Source organism: Vulpes lagopus, chromosome 6 (genome assembly GCF_018345385.1).
Source record: "Vulpes lagopus strain Blue_001 chromosome 6, ASM1834538v1, whole genome shotgun sequence".
Lineage (NCBI taxonomy): Eukaryota > Metazoa > Chordata > Mammalia > Carnivora > Canidae > Vulpes > Vulpes lagopus.
This window is the reverse complement of record NC_054829.1, coordinates 59,702,444-59,720,729: the sequence shown is the minus strand read 5'-3', so window position 1 is coordinate 59,720,729 and position 18,286 is coordinate 59,702,444. Positions and strand designations below refer to the sequence as shown.

General features: G+C 47.3%; 1 protein-coding gene across 1 annotated transcript; it reads left to right on the top strand.

Moving 5' to 3' along the window:
* Positions 1-259: 259 nt before the first annotated feature.
* Positions 260-1,445, top strand: LOC121492463 (cell death activator CIDE-B-like). Its single transcript, XM_041757734.1, is given in 2 exon segments — positions 260-859; positions 861-1,445. Coding segments are annotated over 2 exon segments (666 nt in total). The 5' UTR covers positions 260-331; the 3' UTR covers positions 999-1,445.
* The last annotated feature ends 16,841 nt before the right edge of the window (positions 1,446-18,286 follow it).

Genomic DNA, 18,286 nt, shown 5'->3' with positions numbered 1-18,286 from the left:
CTGGAGCATCTTGGAGTACTAGAAAGTAAGGAGGCACTTACAAACACATTGACAAGCGTGTGTCAAAGAGCCGTACAAGCCAAATGAAAGAGTTCTCAATGGCCTAAGCGGGAAGATTTTGAGCAATACAATTAAGGGGAATATACCCCAAAATATAAAATGAGTCCATACTGACATAAAGAAATGATTAAATAAATTAATATATGAAGGGAGATGTGTCTTCTGTGCAGAGTGATTTAAAAACAGAAATGCAGACCACTATTGCACCGGAGAGAACTACCCAGCCTAGAACGCACCGGGAGAGGCAACTCCCCTGCTCCTTCCCTTCACCATGGAGTACCTCTCAGCCCTGAACCCCAGTGGCCTGCTCAGGTCAGTATCCAATATGAGCTCTGAGTTTGGCCGGAAAGTCTGGACTTCACCTCCACCACCCCAGCGACCCTTCCGAGTCTGTGATCACAAGCGGACTACCCGGAAAGGTCTGACAGCTGCCACCCGCCAGGAACTGCTGGACAAGGCAACAGAGGCCCTCCTGCTGAGTGGGATGCTAACATTGGTGCTGGAGGAGGATGGGACCGCTGTGGAGAGTGAGGACTTCTTCCAGCTTTTGGAGGATGACACGTGCCTGATGGTGCTGAAGTGTGGGCAGAGCTGGAGCCCCAGCAGGAGTGGGATGCTGTCATATGGCCTGGGCCGGGAGAAGCCCAAGCACAGCAAAGACATCGCCCGCATCACCTTCGACGTATACAAGCAAAACCCTCGAGACCTCTTTGGCAGTCTCAATGTCAAAGCCACATTCTACGGGCTCTACTCCATGAGTTGTGATTTTCAAGGACTTGGCCCAAAGAAAGTACTCAGGGGAGCTCCTCCGTTGGACATCTGCACTGCTGCAAGGCCTAGGCCACATGCTGCTGGGAATTTCCTCCAGCCTTCGCCACCTAGTAGAAGGGGCCGAGCAGTGGCATTGGCAGCGGCAGGGTCGCCTCCATCCCTACTGAGAAGGGGCTCTGAACTGCTCTCTGCCCCTAGACTTGTTCTAAGACACACTGTAAGGACTCTGACAGCATCGGCTTTGGAGATCTGAGAATAGTGCAGATGAGAGAACTCACCCAATTTCCCCATGGTGTTCTGACCCCACTGCAACAGGTCCCATGGGCATAAGGCCTTATACCTCTAGCCTATACCCTTTCCCAAAGAATACTGTCTCTTCCTAGCCATCTTTCCAGCTTCCCCCTTACCCTAAAAGGCCACAAGCCCATCCCCAAGCATCTTGATTCCACTCTGACCATTGCTACATCAAGATTTCTTGCAATTCCTCCTGTCCCTAAGCTTCCCAGTGCACTGTATTCAGCCTTTGACTTCACCTTGAGATCTCAATTTCTTTATATCCTTCTCCCCAAAATAACAAAAACATTTCCAATAAAAATATAAAAATAAAAAAAAAATAAAAATAAAAAAAACAGAAATGCATGCCTAAGTCCAGAAATGCTCAAGACAGTGTCTTGGCATTTTCAGGGGAAAAAAAGTATACAACTTGTATTACCTGTTTATAAATATTTTGCTTAATATTTGAACCTCAGGCTTCAAAAAATCTGCAATACAATTTGCAAATGTATACATATATGTATTTATGACATACATATATATACATTTACAAGTTTAAATGCTGTAAAAATATATGTACACACATATACATATACATATGCTGTAACACCTCAATTCTGGCAAAGTTGCAAGAAACAGTATTCGCATCCACTGCTGCAAGCAATGCTAAGTTCACACATGCCTTTTGGACAACACCTTGGCAATTACCTGTTAAGAACTAGAAAATAATTCAAACCCCTAAACGTGGTATTTCTCTCTTTCCTGGGAATTAATTATAAGCAAATTTAAATCCGAAGGGAAAGACAGCAAAGAAAGCAAATTGCACTTTTGCAATTTGTGGCTATCACATTTAAATGAACAAAACTGGAAACTAAATGTCCCACAGAAGGTTAACAAAATGATACAGTCACTTGAGGAGTATTAGTTGATTACCAAAAAGAATGATATGAGGACTATGTAGGAAGGAACATGGAAAATGCTTATGAACATTTATGAGAAAGTGGCATGAAGCAAAACATGCAAGTATACTGTAATTCCAACTTTATAAAAGTGCACACGCAGGGGCTGGAGACCTGGGGAACTGAGCAGCTGGACTGTTGGAACCTGGACCCTTTCCCTCCCTTGTCCCACACCCACCCCTCCTCTCTGTCCTTCGGGGTTCCGTGGCAGCCAGCTGCACTCTTGGCCTGTGTACTCCAGGCACAGAGAGGGTGCTCAACACATATTTCTGGAAGGAATGTTTTGTTAGTGTTGCCACGATGTTCTGGGGTGCCGCTTTAAAACTTCTAAAGGCTAACTGGTGAACCTGGATTCAAACTAGAACAGTGCCTGTCAATGCCTAGTCCCCACTTGAGGCCTGACCAAAACCTCCCACGACTCCCACATCCTATTCAAAGTTTCCATTGCTATCACACAGCCACCTACTGGCTCTCTCAGCCCAGCTCAAGAAAGCCCCTGTGTGCCCTCCCTTCGAAGCAGAGGATTTTAAAAGGTCAAAAATGACTGCTTGAAACTCTGCTTGGCTCTTATCTGGTGAATCTAAGAATCAAAACATCTCACATCTGGGCTGGTTGACTCTCAGTCCAGGGAAAGGGGCAGAGCAGAGGACCTCTACGCTTTGGTGGGCACTAGACATGGGGCTGGTGCCTGTGGGCCACCGGGGCAACTATCCGGAGTAGCGCTGCAAGAGAAATGGAGTATGCCCCAGATGTAACTGTGAATGCTCTAGGAGCCACATTTTTAAAAGGGGTTAAAAAATAGGTGACATTTGTTTTAATAAATTTTGTTTAATTCCAAATCTCCAAAGCGCTATCATTTCAACATGTAATTGATAACAATTCTTGTTACCTATTTGACATGCCTTTCTACATACTAAATCTAAAATCCAGTGTGTTTTTTATGCTTCCAGCATATCTCAATTCTGATCAGCTGTATTTCAAGGGTTCCAAAGTCCTATGTGAGCAGAAGCCACCATACTGAAGAATATAGCTCTAGAACTTTTATCTTCTCCTTTCCATTTCTATTCCCTTTCCTTCCCCTCCCTCCTTCCCTCCTTCCTTCTCCCCTTTCCTCCTTCCCTCCTTCTCTCTCCGTTCTTTTTTTTGGGGGGGGGGTTCTTTGTTTCTTCTCTTTCTTAGAAAAACAAATTATTCTTTAGAAACATATATTAGAGGGATGCCTGGGTGGCTCAGTGGTTGAACACCTGCCTTTGAGTGAGGGCATGATCCCGGGGTCCTAGGATTCAGTCCTGCACTGGGCTCCCTGCAGGGAGCCTGCTTCTCCCTTTGCCTATGTCTCTGTGTCTCTCATGAATAAATAAGATCTTTTAAAAAAAGAAAAGAAACATATGTTAGAGACATATGTCTACCTGCCTACAGCATTCTCCAGGCAGATATTTCTAGGAAACCTTATTTTCCGGAATTATCTTCTGTCTAGTGGCCCTTGGGAGGAAAAACTCTTGAATCCTTGCAGGATGCATGTGACTGGGTACCTTCTTTAGGTTTTCTGGCAGCTCTCAGGTTAGACTCCCCTGGACAGATCCAGCCCCTACACCCCCATCGTCCAAGGTTGTAGGTAACAACGGTGAGCTATGTCTCTCCACAGAGCAATGGGGGCAGGCTCATGCAGGCCCTTTACTCTTTTCTGGCAGTCTTTAGTATTTGGCAAGACTCTCCATGTCTTTTCATAATTGGAGTTGCACTTTGCATTGGAAGTTGGCTAGTGGCCAGAGGCTCTTCTAGCCTGGAGAGTCCCTGCATCCATCTCTGGGCCTGAGGGAAACTTTGGGTCCCAAAGTAGGATGTCTCACAGAATTAATTACCTTGCCTGTCTCATATCCCTTTGTGATCCTGGAAAATTGCTGTGGGAAATAAGCTCCTGGAGAAGAGATCTTGATAGGAGGACTTTTGAGGGGATGGGACGAATAGAGAGCAGGAAGTCGTCTTCTAAGCATAATTTTACCAGAAGTCATTACTTTTTTATTTGCATTTCCTTTCATTATCAAAGTTAGGGAAAAAAAAGCGCAATTGCAGTTATGCAATGGTTTATGCAGTTATTATGAGCCTGAAAGTGTTCTTTGGGCTGTGTGTGAGTCGGCACATCCCTGGCTTCCCGCACTCAGGGCAACAGAAGGCACTGGGAATTTCTCAAATGTTCGCAAGAATGTTGAGAGGGAGTTCTGAGTAATCATAATTCCTTGAAGTTCTTGTGGGAAAATGCAGTCCCAATTTCCTTTTAGAGACAGTGGCTGTTGAAAATTACTTGCCACGAGAGCTTTCATTGGTGCAAAGAATGATAGAAATGTGCTTCTGTGGAAGGCCCCAGCAAATGAAAATCCTTCTGCGGGGACAGCACGGCCCTAAGCGTGGAGCAAACTCGCATCCTCCAGCCACCAATGCCTGCTGTGTTTCTGATCCACTCAGCTCTGGTGTTTTGGCCATTAATGGGATCAGCCTAATAAATCTGTCAATGTCCTTCTTGCTGTCCTCTTCTCTGGGAGACCCAAATCTTGGTGTCTCTCGCCTGTCCCTGGTCTCTCCGGCCCTACAGGAATCTCCTGGGCGGTATCTGGAAACCATGTCTCCAGGTTGATCAGCTGGATCTGCTTGTCCTGTGGGAGGCCCAGAAGCTGCTGTCACCCTGTCTTTGCCACTGGGCTCTCATCTCCACTGTAAGTTTCTGTCCAGTGTCGTACCCTTTCTGGTCTCTGGTTTCCACCACCCAGGCTGACAATTAGACTAAGTAAGGAGACAGCAAAGAAAGAAAAAGGAAGAGAAAAGGATAGAAAAGGAAAGAAAAAACCCTAGCCAACCCAAGCCAAGATGCCTGGGTTGCTCTCTGCAGTGGGGACTAGCTAGGTGGCAGCTGCCCTGCACATGGCCCTCCGACTCACAGGTGCAACTGAAGGTAGAGTTCAAGACACGAGGAGATGCCAGGGGCTGATGGAGCCTGCAGTGTGAGGACCTGTCTGCCCACACCAGCACGGCAGCCTGACCAGGCCCACAGTGGCAGCCCACTCCTCCCATCCTGCCCGTGCTGGTCTAGCCTGGACTCTCAGCACCTGTCACCAAGCCTTTGTTTTTGTTTTTAAGGAGCAAAATAACTTTTTTTTTAAAATCCTCTTTTGATGGTCTCAGCCAACACAAACTCTTTATAATTCCAGAAGTAGTCCAGATATGAGTGGCCTTATTCCCTCAAGGTGTTTAGGGCCAATCCCTGCCTCCTTGGAGGAATACAGAGAAAGGGTGAGCCCTTGGGGCATGTGGATCTCTTTGCTCCCAGCTGGGCATCTGCTCACTCTGGAGCTTCAGGCTCCCTTGTGGGCATCAGGTGGGCATCACTCCTCCTTGCTAAGCAGCAAGGCAACAGGGAATATATATGTAGGAGAGCATGGGCTTTAGGGTTTTGTGCCAGCTTCACATCATTTTTTCTGTTCACTGAGTCATCTGACAGACATTAATGGAAAGCCAGGGGCTGAGGGAACAGAAGTGAGCACCTACCCGTCCTGGCTCTGAGGGGCACTCCTGTGCTGGAAAAGCTCACCTCCTGTGTCTCCCCATTCTCCCTCCAGGAGGTGAGGGGCCTCCTTGAAAAGTGCCTACGGAGCAGTTTCATCCCTCTGTGAAGGAGCTTTGGCAAGCACATGGCTGAGTCACAGTCTTGGTGACACAGAGCACGTGGCTTTAAATTGCCCAGAAGTATGACTGGCACTTCAGGCTGTGCCTCCCCACCCGGAGGGGTTCTGGATGAGCCACTGTCAGCTCAGAACAAGCGATCCAAAGATAATCCTTCTTGTTTTCTAAAAGCCAGCTGTTGAGTTTCAAAGCCTGTCTGTACATGGTGAATTCCTTGAAGGCAGTTGAAGTAACCACTATTTTTTTTTCTCTTTTTTAAAAATTACCTAAGCTAAGTGCCTTTTTCTGAGAAGAGCAGATTCCCCTGTGGGTCTCCTGAGCTTAAGGGGAGGGTGGAGAATGCTCTTACTTAGGAGTTGAGTGGTGTGATCAGGCCCAGTTCAAACAGCTTGCTGGTGGCAGGCACCTGGGTTCCTGCCCCTGGAAGCTCATGTGACCCTCCGCGGAGCAGCCCCATCTCTCCGCTGCAGGACAGAGCAGAGATGGGAGAAGGCAATGGGCAGCTGTCCCAGTGTCCACCAGGCAGGGTGGAAGCCAGGCAGCTGGCAGCTTATCAGTGAGAGGCTGAGGCCTGACTCATGGCCCCGTCACAGCCCTTGGTGGAGGACTGACCCACAAAGGAAATTACACAGCACTCTGTGGCCCACAGCAGAGGCAGGGGCTTTTCCAAGTGCATCAACTGGAAGCAGCCTTCACCCACGCTGGGACCTGACTTGGGGACCCTCGCTAGCTTCAGGTTGGGCCTGGTGACTGCAGGAATAGGGTGGCTGGTGCAAATCCTTTGTATGGTTCCCCTTTGGCTGGCCGGGCACCCAAATCCCTAACCCATCGGTGACAGAGCTGCTATGCTCTCGGAGCTAGCCTTCCACACACTGTTCCCCAGGCTGCAGCGCCTACTTGAGCCACAGCCATTCACCCAGAATCTGCACTGGCCCTGGAAGCTTGCTGAGGGACCCTCAGTCTGAACAGACAGTGCTTCCAGTGGAACCGGATGCCTCGCCCCTCAGATAGTTGTGTGACTCTGGATAACTAAATCCGACTTGCTCTATCTCAGTTACCTCTTCTGTAAAACATGTGTGGAACACCTACCTCACAAAGTTGTGTGAGAATGACATGAGAATACATGCAAAGGGCCTGGCCCATAGTAGCTGCTCTGTACAAGTTCCTTGTACTAAACCTCCTCAGAGGCCCAGCTCAAACTGGCACCAACTAGCACCCAGGGCTCAACTCTCAGTTATCCCTTTCTGTCCCCCATATCCAGTCCCCAACTTTTCATGCAAATGTGTGGCTGGAGGAGACAAGCTCTGTCATCATTGTCATCGTCATTGAAATTGATGAGTTGATTCTCTGGGCAGTGTGAAAGGTGGGCCTAGCTTGAGACACCCACCCAAGGGGCAGACCTTTGAAGAGGATTCTTTTTCACCCTCCTCCTCCCAGCTCTGGATCTGACACCCCAGGACCACCCTCCAGGGAACCAGATGTGGAGGGGAGGGGACTGGCTACCTGCTCCCAAAGTCAGGGGTGGATAGGAGGAAGTGATGGGTGGCCCACGGGCCTTGCACCTGGAGTTAGTCCCAGGAACCGCCTCTGGGAAGACCTTCAGCCCCATGAGGACTGTGACGGGGTAGGATTCTCCTGGAACCCAGAGGATAGGACTCTGTTGTAGACTCTTCCAGTCTACCTGTGCCATCATCTGGGGCTAGGGCTGCACTCCTATCCCCTTCTATGACAGGGGTCCCGTGCTGGGATGACTGTGTGCCAGTTGTGCAGAGGGCTGTAAAGGTGGGCAGCCAAGGTCCTGCCTCTTCAGGAAGCACCAAAGCATAAATCAAGTAGGTATGTAACAAGAAAATATCAGCCCAGGGCCTTCCCTCTGCCTAACCCATGCTCCACGGTCCCCCACATCCTGCTGTGCCTGCTGTGCCTGCTGTGCCTGCTGTCCCCTCAGCCTGGAGGTCCAGCTGCTAGCACTCTCAGCTCTGGAACACCACCCAGGGCTTCTGTTAGGGCTCCAATTCTCTCCTGGCCTCCAGTATGTCTCAACCACCAAACTGGCAGGCCAGCCCTGGAGCCTGGTCCCCTGAACTTGCACAGTGCCCACCACATAGGAGACACTTTACATTTGCTGAAAGTCTTGTGGTGAGGCCAAATGGAGTTGTGCGTGGATGCGCATGTGCATGAGGGGAACAAATTCACTGTGTGCCCATGAGGCTCCGCAAAGCTCTGGGCCAGCGCCACACCCTGCACTCCTGGCATCTCCTTTCATCGGTGTAATTTGTGTGGTTGCTTCTGTGTGAGTTCGGGGTGGCTTTTATGCAGACATTCCTCAATAAGGCGAGCCCTATCTCTCTTTTTATTTCCCCCATTGGAGGATGCTCTGACCACAGGGCCCCTGAGCTTCCCTGTGCTTTCCATTACCCTCAGCTGCAATTAAGAGCTTAGGTTTGCAAAGGGTTTGCTTAGGTTTGCTTCACATCCAGTCCCCCCGCCTCTCTGAGCCCTGCTGGCCCCAAGGCTTGGGCCACCTTCTCCAGAAGATGGACCTTCGTCCCCCAGGCTCCAGCCTGGGCTGGATAAGAGCCCTGCTTCCTCCTGGAACTGACCACAGCATTTCAAGGACTCACTTGGGCTAATGGCCTCCTCCCCCTAGCAGCCTGGGAGTGGGGGCAGACCGAAACCCCTGTGTGGCTAAGGGACTCCCCTGAGGCCTCGGCATACGTATCAAGGTTGGCTTATTTTAATCCATTCCACCCCCAGCTGAGCTTTAGAGAGTGCTGTTTGGGTTTGAAGGCACAGTGGAGACTCATGATGTTACATCTAGGAAGAACTTAGAGTTATTCTGCATTTGGTCTTTAAAACCACCCTGCATGTGGGTAGGTGAGGAGGGCAATTATTATCTCTAACAGACAGGAACCCTGAGGCCCGGCGATTAAGGTCACTCAGCTGCTACACTGAGTATCTTCTGAATCCTAACTCAGGGCTACTTTCCTCTAAGTGCCCCAGGGACAGGTCCAGGTGCTGGGCATTGCGCCTAGATAGAGAGTTCTAGAGACCTCTCTCCCCAGGGAAGGAAGGTCAGGAGAGCCATGACTCCACTTAATGGCTGGCTGGCCCTGGGTGTTGAGGAAGCCCTGAAGCTGTAGTCTCAAAAACAGAGAATGGATCTGTCCTCTGGTCTGGCATGTGACGTGATCATAGCTGATATGACACTGAACAACCATTTTTCTGTGCACCAGACACCATCCATATACTTTACCAAGATGGACTCATTTAATCCTCACAAAACCCTAAGAGGTGATACGATTATTCCCATTTTACAGATAAAAAGTTGGGGGACACACAGGGGTTAAGAAACTTATCCACATTTACATAGCTGGGAAGTATCCATTAAATGTCACTTCTCATTAACTCTTTTTAGACTTTTTAAACAAGACCCGCACCTAAAGCCATGCCCTGGACATGAGATCAAGTGTCCCCAATCTATTTGTCATTCCTCTACTTCCCCTACAAAGGTATGCTTTTGCTTGGTGCGTACAAGTGTGGGCAGTTTATTGTATTTTGTAAAAATGAAACTCCTCTTCATGTTCTATGTTGTTGGGATAAGAAGCATATTTTCATTTTTAAGTCACTTGCAGTCGCTGGTGCTTTCCTTCAGCTGGGATTCTGCACAAGAGTGACCCAGAGAAGGGACAGTAACTGGGCTGCTGGAATTTCTAAGTGGTCTCTGGGGTGCACCATGTGATGCAGGGACTTTTCTGGACAGGGGACCTGAGCTTACTGGTGACAGTGACTGTCAGGCAGAAGAGCACGTGCCTGGGGCCAGTGCCGCAGAGAGCTCACCCCTCTCACCCAAGGATGTCTGTCCTCCTTGAATGGGCCCCAGCACACAAACCCAGCCTGAAACCAGTCCCTTGGGGATGTCTGAGTTTGAGTCTTGAGACATCTGTATGCAGCTATTTTTATAGGGTTATAGCTAAACGTCAAAGACAAAACACAGCCACTTAAACATTAGCTTGCAGTGCCAGACAGTTGTCCCCCCACCCCCACCCCCGCTCCTCTCGCCAGCCCCCTTCGCTGCCCCGCGGCTGAGCTCGCACTCCGGGCTCAGCACCCCGGCAGCGGCAGGAGGGCGGGAGGCCGGGCGCATCCCCCGCCCCCACCTCCCTGAGGCCTCTCTCCGGGCTCGGCCTCGCCGCCCTCTGGCCCCGCCAGGCCTCTGGGGTCCCCAGAGACCCCCCCCCCCCGCCTTGCGCTGAGCCTCCTGCGCCCCCCAGGGCACACACCCTCCCTCTGGCCTTTCTCCACAGCTCTTTCCTCAGCTCTGTGCGGTGACGCTTACACCAGGGAGGTGCACAGCACACATCTCGACCCTCTCCGCATCCACTCCTCCCTCCCACTGTATCCGGTCGAAATGACCTCCGTGAATGCCAGCCTCCACGCGGGACGCCCAGAGCCTGGAAGGTCCAGCTGGATGTAGTTAAAGTCACCGATGGGGCTTGGCGTCTGGAAGGATGACTACATCCTGGAGCGAGGGCCCGCAGGAAAACAGCAGCGGGCCGTGCGAGCCCGTTCCTCGGGCCTGAAGCGCCTGGCCGCGCCGGGTCCGTCCGACCCCCACGCAGCCTTGCCAGGCCTCCGGGTGCCCGCCAGCGCCGCGCACAGCCCGGGCGCACAGGCCCCGACAGAGCCTCCGGGCTGCGGGCGAAGCCGGCGGGGCCACCGCGAGGACAGGGCGGCCGCCTCGGGGCTCCCGGGACAGCTGGGCAGGCCCGCAGCGCCGGGCGCTTCAGGAGATGCTCTTTTTTTTGGCCTGCGCTGCTCCCGGGATGCTGGGCCCGTGAGCCTTCGGAGAAACAGGAAACGCTCACAAATGGTCCACCCTCGGCCCTCTCGGTTTTTTCCAGGTCCAGAGAGCAATATGAAACGCATCCTGTTACGGTAACATGAGTCAGCTGAATCCTGCTGGGGCTTCTTCCCCAGGTGCACAGACGCGCGGCTGGGGTGGGGGGCAGGGACTGGAGCGCAAAGGCCCTTAGACTCCGCAAGCCCGGAGAGAGGTTGTGGAGCTTCTGGCCCACTTCCTAATCACTCTAATTACACAGACAAGGAAGGGGCCTGGGTGGCAGAGGGGGGCCAGAACCCAGGAATCCCAGCTTGGAACAGCTCCCTTCCGGCCAACCCTGCTCTTGTCTGGCCCTGAGCTGTCTTCTGAGCCGTTTTTCTAAACCCTTTGCTGAAGGCCTAGAGGCTCAGCTCAAACAAAGATGCTTCGTGAAACCTGGTCGTTCAGAAGTGGGAGAAGGGTGATCCTGACAAATTAAGGAAAGTAAATGCTGCCTCCCGAAGCCTTTCTTCATATTCCCTCCTGGAGTGATGGTTCCTTTCCCTGAGATCCTGTTTCTCAGAATCTCCCGAAGTAGACTGCGAACATTAAAGTTCATCTCTATCAACCCACATTTTCTATGTAACGTCAGTGCTTTTTTCTCCTGCACAGTACACAGATTCCTAGGCAATTTTAACCCCCCCCCCCCATGCCCATCCTGAGCAGTGTGTGTTGAATTTGAGTGAACAAGTCATCCGAGGACAGAAGCCACAGAAATCCAGGGACTGAGACTCAAGCAGGTCTGATTGCTGATGGCTGGGACGTTCCACTTAGGAGAAGACCTTCTGTAGCACAAGCAGGGGTGGGGATGAGGGTTGGTGCCAGATTAACAGGAACCAATTGGGATTGTTCTTTGGACCAGAGCAGATAAAAAGACTTACAGTTCTCCCCATTGCCTTACAGCTAACATTAATGGTTGTATTCTTGAGAGCTTACCATGGCATTTGGGTTATTCCTTTCAACCCTATGGATAGGAACTACCCAAACCCCCAATTTAAATATGAGAAAACTGAGGCACAGAAAGGTTAAATGATGATCTCCAAACCTCATGGCTGAGAAGTGGTGAGGCCAGGAGGCCACCATTAACCACTATGTTCTACTGCCCCCTCCCCCTGAAGTGATTTGGTGGTGGTCTCCTTGCCTTTGATGGGGCATTGAAGGGGTCCTCTGAGCAGAGAGTCACAGAGGCTGCTCAGGCAATGTGGGTTCCAAGATCAAGGAGCTCATTCTTTGCCAGGTCACCACGAAGACTCCAGTAGTTCCATGACCTTTCAACTGTGACATGTCCTTGCCCAGCTCCTGCCCTTGGGTGCCCAGTGGGCCTCTCAGGCAAAGGGTGGGCACAGAAAGAACCCCATGAGGAATAAGCCCAGCCTGACCCTGGCCCCACCTCTGGTGCTGCCTGCTGGAGGGTGGGTCATGGAACCCTCACCAGAGAGCCTGGTTATTCAAACAAACTGAAACAATACAGTTAGAAACCAAGCCAAGATGCTGGGCTAAGAAGCCAGAAAAAATAGGAAAGGTGCCTCCCCTTATCAAGATCACAGAGGCCTGGTCGACTGAGCAGTGGGAACAAAAGGTTCCAATTAGAACACAGAGCTGTTATTGAAGGAGACATTTGGGAGGAAAACCAACACTGTGTAACCAGTCCACTCCTTTCCCGGGACAGGGGCTCGGCAATCTTTCCTGCATCTGTGAATGGAGCTCTCAGCAAACAGAAAGGCATGTCCGGCTTCCCATTTCCTGATCCTGAAGCAGTCCTAGCTGTTAACACCAGGGTCTTTCTACCTTCTGTGACATTTACTAGGCTACTCATTATACTAATTTCTTAATCAAGGAAAAATAAAGTAAAAAATCTTGGGAAATCTAGGAAGCTCAATGCAGGCATACCTCATAAAGGTGACTCAGTACTTCTTTATTTCACAAAGGGAACCAGAAGTTTCACAAGACCAATGTTGTTCCCATTAACTCAGTAGTCTGAACCAGGATTTCCTGACTCCTAAACTTTTTGCTGACGACCCTGGGCTCAGTTACAAGATTTGTGCTTGGCAGGAATAGCGCTCTCACCTTTTCAGAAATGGTTGAGTCTCGAATGGCTAAATGAGTTGTGCTTCTGCAAAGCATCACAGACTGGTTCAGCCCTGGAAGCCAGGGTGTCCTTCTGGAACACTGAGAAATACCGGACTAGAATCCATCTTGTGAACCAGAAGCAACATTGTCAACAGAAAATTTGCCTATGAATGAGACATGAAATCAAAAGTAGGTGTCCAAAAAAAGCTTTCACTAACAGCACGATCAGTGGTTTCTGATTTTTTCATTAATATCCATTTTCTCTTATAAATGTATTTTTTATAAATGTATTTTGTAAATATATGTGGACATTTACTGTAATTAGTCAAGAAATCAGAAGGATGGAGGTAAAATTTTATGTTTTGGTAGTTTCTTGTTTTGCAAAGTTACTTGTTTATTTTTACAAAGTACTTTTCCAGATATCATGCCCTCCTTACCAATACTATAATTTTCCTAATTTTGCATGAGCCTCACATACGGTGTATTTTAGCCAACAAGAATTCAGTTGACTTTAGAACATCTCATGTCGTATCATCTGTTTGCTGATGGCAACCACAGCATGGTTTGATCTGAAGCTGACTGAAAGAGTTGAGAGAGTTCAAGACTTGTCAGTGAGTCCCAGGAAGGTCCTTGAGCCTGGGGACTGAGCCCTGCATTGCCATAACCACAGCGCCTCAGGATGGGGCAGGGACAGAGGAGGTTCTGAGGCTAGATTACTTTTTTGCTTGTGTGTACGTGCACACACACATTCACATGCACACATACACAATCATTTTGTTTTGATAGTGGCACTTCTTCCTTACCGAGCTACCTTTCCACAAAAAGTGGATGTCAGTTGCTTCTCCTGAGAGCCTTATTGGCCTTCTACTGACCCCAGAACTTCTTCCATTCAGCCAGTCTCTCTCTGGGCTGGGAGCCACAAGTATTGTTCCCAAGAGCTGCCTGGCACTACTACAAGAACTTCCAGTCCTTGAGAACAGGAGCCATGATAGACTTTTTGAAATTCCTTGTAGCCCTTTCAAAGAGATATACACTTAAAAAATAACCTAATGAACACTTGGGCTGTTTCCTTAATTTGGCTACTGTAGATAATGTTGCTCTAACCATTGGGGTGCATATATCCCTTTGAATGAGTACTTTTGTATTTTTTGGGTAAATATCTAGTAGTGCAATTGCTGGATTGTAGGGTAATTCTATTTTTAACTTTGTGAGGAGGCTCCAGAGTGTTTTCCACAGTGGCTGCACCATGCATTCCCATCAATAGTACAAGAGGGTTCCCCTTTCTCCACATCTCTCCAATGCCTGTTGTTTCTTGTGTTGTTGGGTTTAGCCATTCTGACAGGTGTGAGTTTATATCTCATTGTAGTTTTGATTTGCATTTCCCCAATGATGAGTGATTTTGAGCATCTTTTCAGGTGTCTTTTGGCCATCTGTAGATCTTTTTTGGAAAAATGTCCATTCATGTCTTCTGCCTGTTTTTTAATTGGATTATTCATTTTTCCGGTATTGAATTTTATAAGTTCTGTATATATTTTGGATGCCAATCTTTTATCAGATACATCATTTGCAAATATCTTTTTCTATTCTGTAGATTGCCTTTTAGTTTTGTTGATTGTTTCCTTTGCTGTGCTTAAGTTTTTTATTTTGAGGTAGTCCTAATAGTTTATTTTTGCTTTTATTTCCCTTGCCTCAGGAGACAGATCTAGAAAGAAGTTGCTATGGTCAATGTCAAAGAAGATACTGCCTCTGTTCTCTTCTAGGATTGTTATGGTTTCAGGTCTCACATTTAGAAATTTAATCCATTTTGAATTTATTTTTTTTAAGTTTACTTTTTTTTAGCAGTCTCTACACCCAATGTGGGGCTCAAACTCATGACCCTGAGAAGAAGAGTTGCATATTCCACCAACTGAGCCAGCCAGCCACCTCATTTTGAATTTATTTTTGTGTATGATGTAAGCAAGCTTAGTTTCATTCTTTTGCATGTTGCTGTCCAGTTTTCCCAACGCCATTTGTTGAAGAGACTTTTTTCCCATGGGATATTCTAGAGTCGTGAGTGCATTTCTAGGTTTTCTATTCCATTTCATTGATCTATGTGTCTATTTTTGTGCCAGTAACATACTATATTGATGACTACAGCTTTGTACTATCATTTCAAGTCCAAGATTGTGATGCTTCCAGCTTTGCTTTTCTTTTTGAAGGTTGCTTTGGCTATTTGGGGTTTTCTGTGTTTCCATACAAACTTTAGGATTGTTTGTTGTAGCTCTGTCAAAAATGATGTTAGTGTTTTGATAGCAATTGCATTAAAATGAATGGATAAAGATAATATATATATGTGTGTGTGTGTGTGTATATATATATTGGAATATTACTCAGCCATAGAAAAAGAATGAAATCTTGCCATTGGATGGAACTAGAGTATTATGCTAACTAAAATAAGTCAGAGAAAGACAAACACCCTATGATTTCACACATATGTGGAATTTAAGAAAAAAAAATGAGGAAAGGGAAGAAAAGAGAAAGGCAAACCAAGAAACAGACAACTACAGAGAACAAACTGATGTGGGAGGTGGATGAGAGAATGGGTTAAATAGCCGATGGGGATTAAGGAGTGCATGTGTTGTGATGAGGACCAGGTGTTGTATGGAAGTGTTGAATTGCTGTATTGTACACCTGAAACTAATATTACACTGTATGTTAACTGGAATTTAAATAAAAACTTTTAAAAAAATGAAAAAAAACTTAAAAAAAAAAAAAGAACCTAATAAGCAGCAAACACTTTCAGGAATTTTTTTTTTTTTTTTTTTTTTATGATAGTCACAGAGAGAGAGAGAGAGGCAGAGACACAGGCAGAGGGAGAAGCAGGCTCCATGCACCGGGAGCCCGACGTGGGATTCGATCCCAGGTCTCCAGGATCGCGCCCTGGGCCAAAGGCAGGCGCCAAACCGCTGCGCCACCCAGGGATCCCATTTTCAGGAATTTTAAAGTGTCTTTTAGTACTGGTTTTATTTTTTTTTTTAATTTTTATTTATTTATGATAGTCACACAGAGAGAGAGAGAGGCAGAGACATAGGCAGAGGGAGAAGCAGGCTCCATGCACCGGGAGCCCGACGTGGGATTCGATCCTGGGTCTCCAGGATCGCGCCCTGGGCAAAAGGCAGGCGCTAAACCGCTGCGCCACCCAGGGATCCCTACTGGTTTTATTATAGGCATACATTTTTACATAGACTTGATCACTGTGTGTCTCCTTTTGTATTTTACTCTGACCTAACATCCTACAGTATATACTGCATTTATATTTCCATGTATTCAATTATCTTTTACTGTTTAACAAACTACCCCTGAATGTAGTGGCTTAAAAACTACCTTATTACTTTTCATGAGCCTGTGGTTGTTTGGGAGGTTCTTCTGCTCCACATGGTGTTACTCATGTGGCCGCATTCAGCTGGGAGCTCAGCTGGGCATCTCTGCTCTTCTCCATGAGCTGTCTCAATTCTCACAGACATCTCCATGCTCCCACTGGCTAGCCAGGACTTCCTTAAATCATGGCAGCTGGGTTCTAAGAGGGCATAGTACAAGAGGACAGACCTAAAGCACAGACACTCATCAAGGCTGTTCTTGTCCCATGCCTCCTTCAAGTCCCATTGACCAAACCCAGACGCATGCCTAAGGCCAGGGCTGAAGTGGGAGGGAGTGCACAAAGACATGGATTCCAGGAAGCTTGCTTTCTAGGAGGGCACAGTCTACTACAATGTAACAGCCACAATATCCTACTTTTCCAGAATACTAGTAATAGTTAGGGATTTGGCATTCTTAGGCTCAACTATTTGAGAGCAAACCTAATGTCAGGATTGTGATTTTGCAAGGACAGCATTAGAGTTGTGTCTCCAGGCCAGGGCTGAAGTGAGAATCACTTACCTCTGAGTGAGCCTGGCTGTCTCAACACCTGAATTGTCAAGGCTTAGATGGCTTCCACTCATCTTGGCTACAGGGTAGTTCTTGCAAAGTGTGTGGTGGGGGCAGGGGGATTCAACACTTTTCCTTTGTGGAAACAAAAAGGACATCACGTGAAGATAACTAGTGGTTGAAAAGATGCAAGAATAAGTAAAAGATACATAGGGACTCTATGAAGACATGATTCAGCAGGCAAGGAGCTGGGTGTTTCCTTATGTACATACTTGGGGATTAGCAAAGTTTTTGAAATATATTCATTACAAATGTCAGGAGCTACTATATTAATTAATGTAATAAATCTTTTGTTACTGACATTAATAGAATTTAAATATGAAGGAAAAATAATTCACCCAGGGGCACCCCTCCCATCTATTTCCTGTGGCAGTGAGGGAAGTATACCCCTAGGCAGGGCTATGGCCTCTGCAACCCAATAAAATGTAGATAGTGAAATCCTTTCCCAGAAATAGCACAGAAGTAGCACAGAAGTAGTAGCACAGTAGTAGGGCTATGGCCTAGCCCTACTAGAGAGTGAAATGCTTTCCCAGAAATAGCACAGAAGTAGCACAGAAGTAGTAGCACAGTAGTAGGGCTATGGCCTCTGCAACCCAATAAAATGTAGATAGTGAAATCCTTTCCCAGAAATAGCACAGAAGTAGAAGTACCTTGTGGGACAAAATATATATTGCTTGGAAAACAGCATGAGAAAACACACAGCCAATACTATATTATAGAATTCTTAAAAATTAAAAGAAAGTCTAGTAAAAGATACTGGTAGGCAGGATGCCTAGGTGGCTCAGCGGTTAAGCACGTCTGCCTTCGGCTCAGGTCATGATCCTGGAGTTCTGGGCTGAGTCCCACACTGGGCTCCCTGTGGGGAGCCTGCTTCTCCCTCTGCCTGTGTCTCTGCCTCTCTCTTTCTGTGTCTCTCATGAATGAATGAATGAATGAATGAATGAATGAATGAATAAATAAATAAATAAATATCTTTAAGAAAAGATATTGATAGGCAAGGTGACAATGTGTTAAAATTCTTACAGTATATCAAATGGGAAAGAAAAATAATACTATCCAGGATAGAGCATGAGTAGACAAATCACAGTAGAAAAGCACAATATTATTAACCAATTGAAAAGGTGTAATAATCAAATATTTACACTTAAAATAGGATATATTTTCCATCTATCAAATTAGCTGACTTTTAAAATGTATAACATTGGGGCAGCCTGGGGCTCAGTGGTTTAGCGCTGCCTTCGGCCCACGGCCTGATCCTGGAGACCTGGGATCAAGTCCCACATGGGGCTCCCTGCATGGAGCCTGCTTCTCCCACTGCCTGTGTCTCTGCCTCTCTCTCTGTGTCTCTCATGAATAAATAAATAAAATCTTTAAAAACATAAATAAAATGTATAACATTCTTACTAACACACTGCTGGAAGGAGGAAGGCTTGCTCTCAAAGTGCACTGATTTAGCAATGCTGTAAAGAGCCAGAGTAAACCCGTGCCCTTTGGCCCAATACATGCTCTTAGGAAATGCCATCCTAAAGATAAAACCCTAAATACTCAAGAAGCTCTGTAGTCAACATTCTTTCCAGTATAAATAAATAAATAAATAAATAAATAAATAAATAAATAAATAAAAAAATAAAGA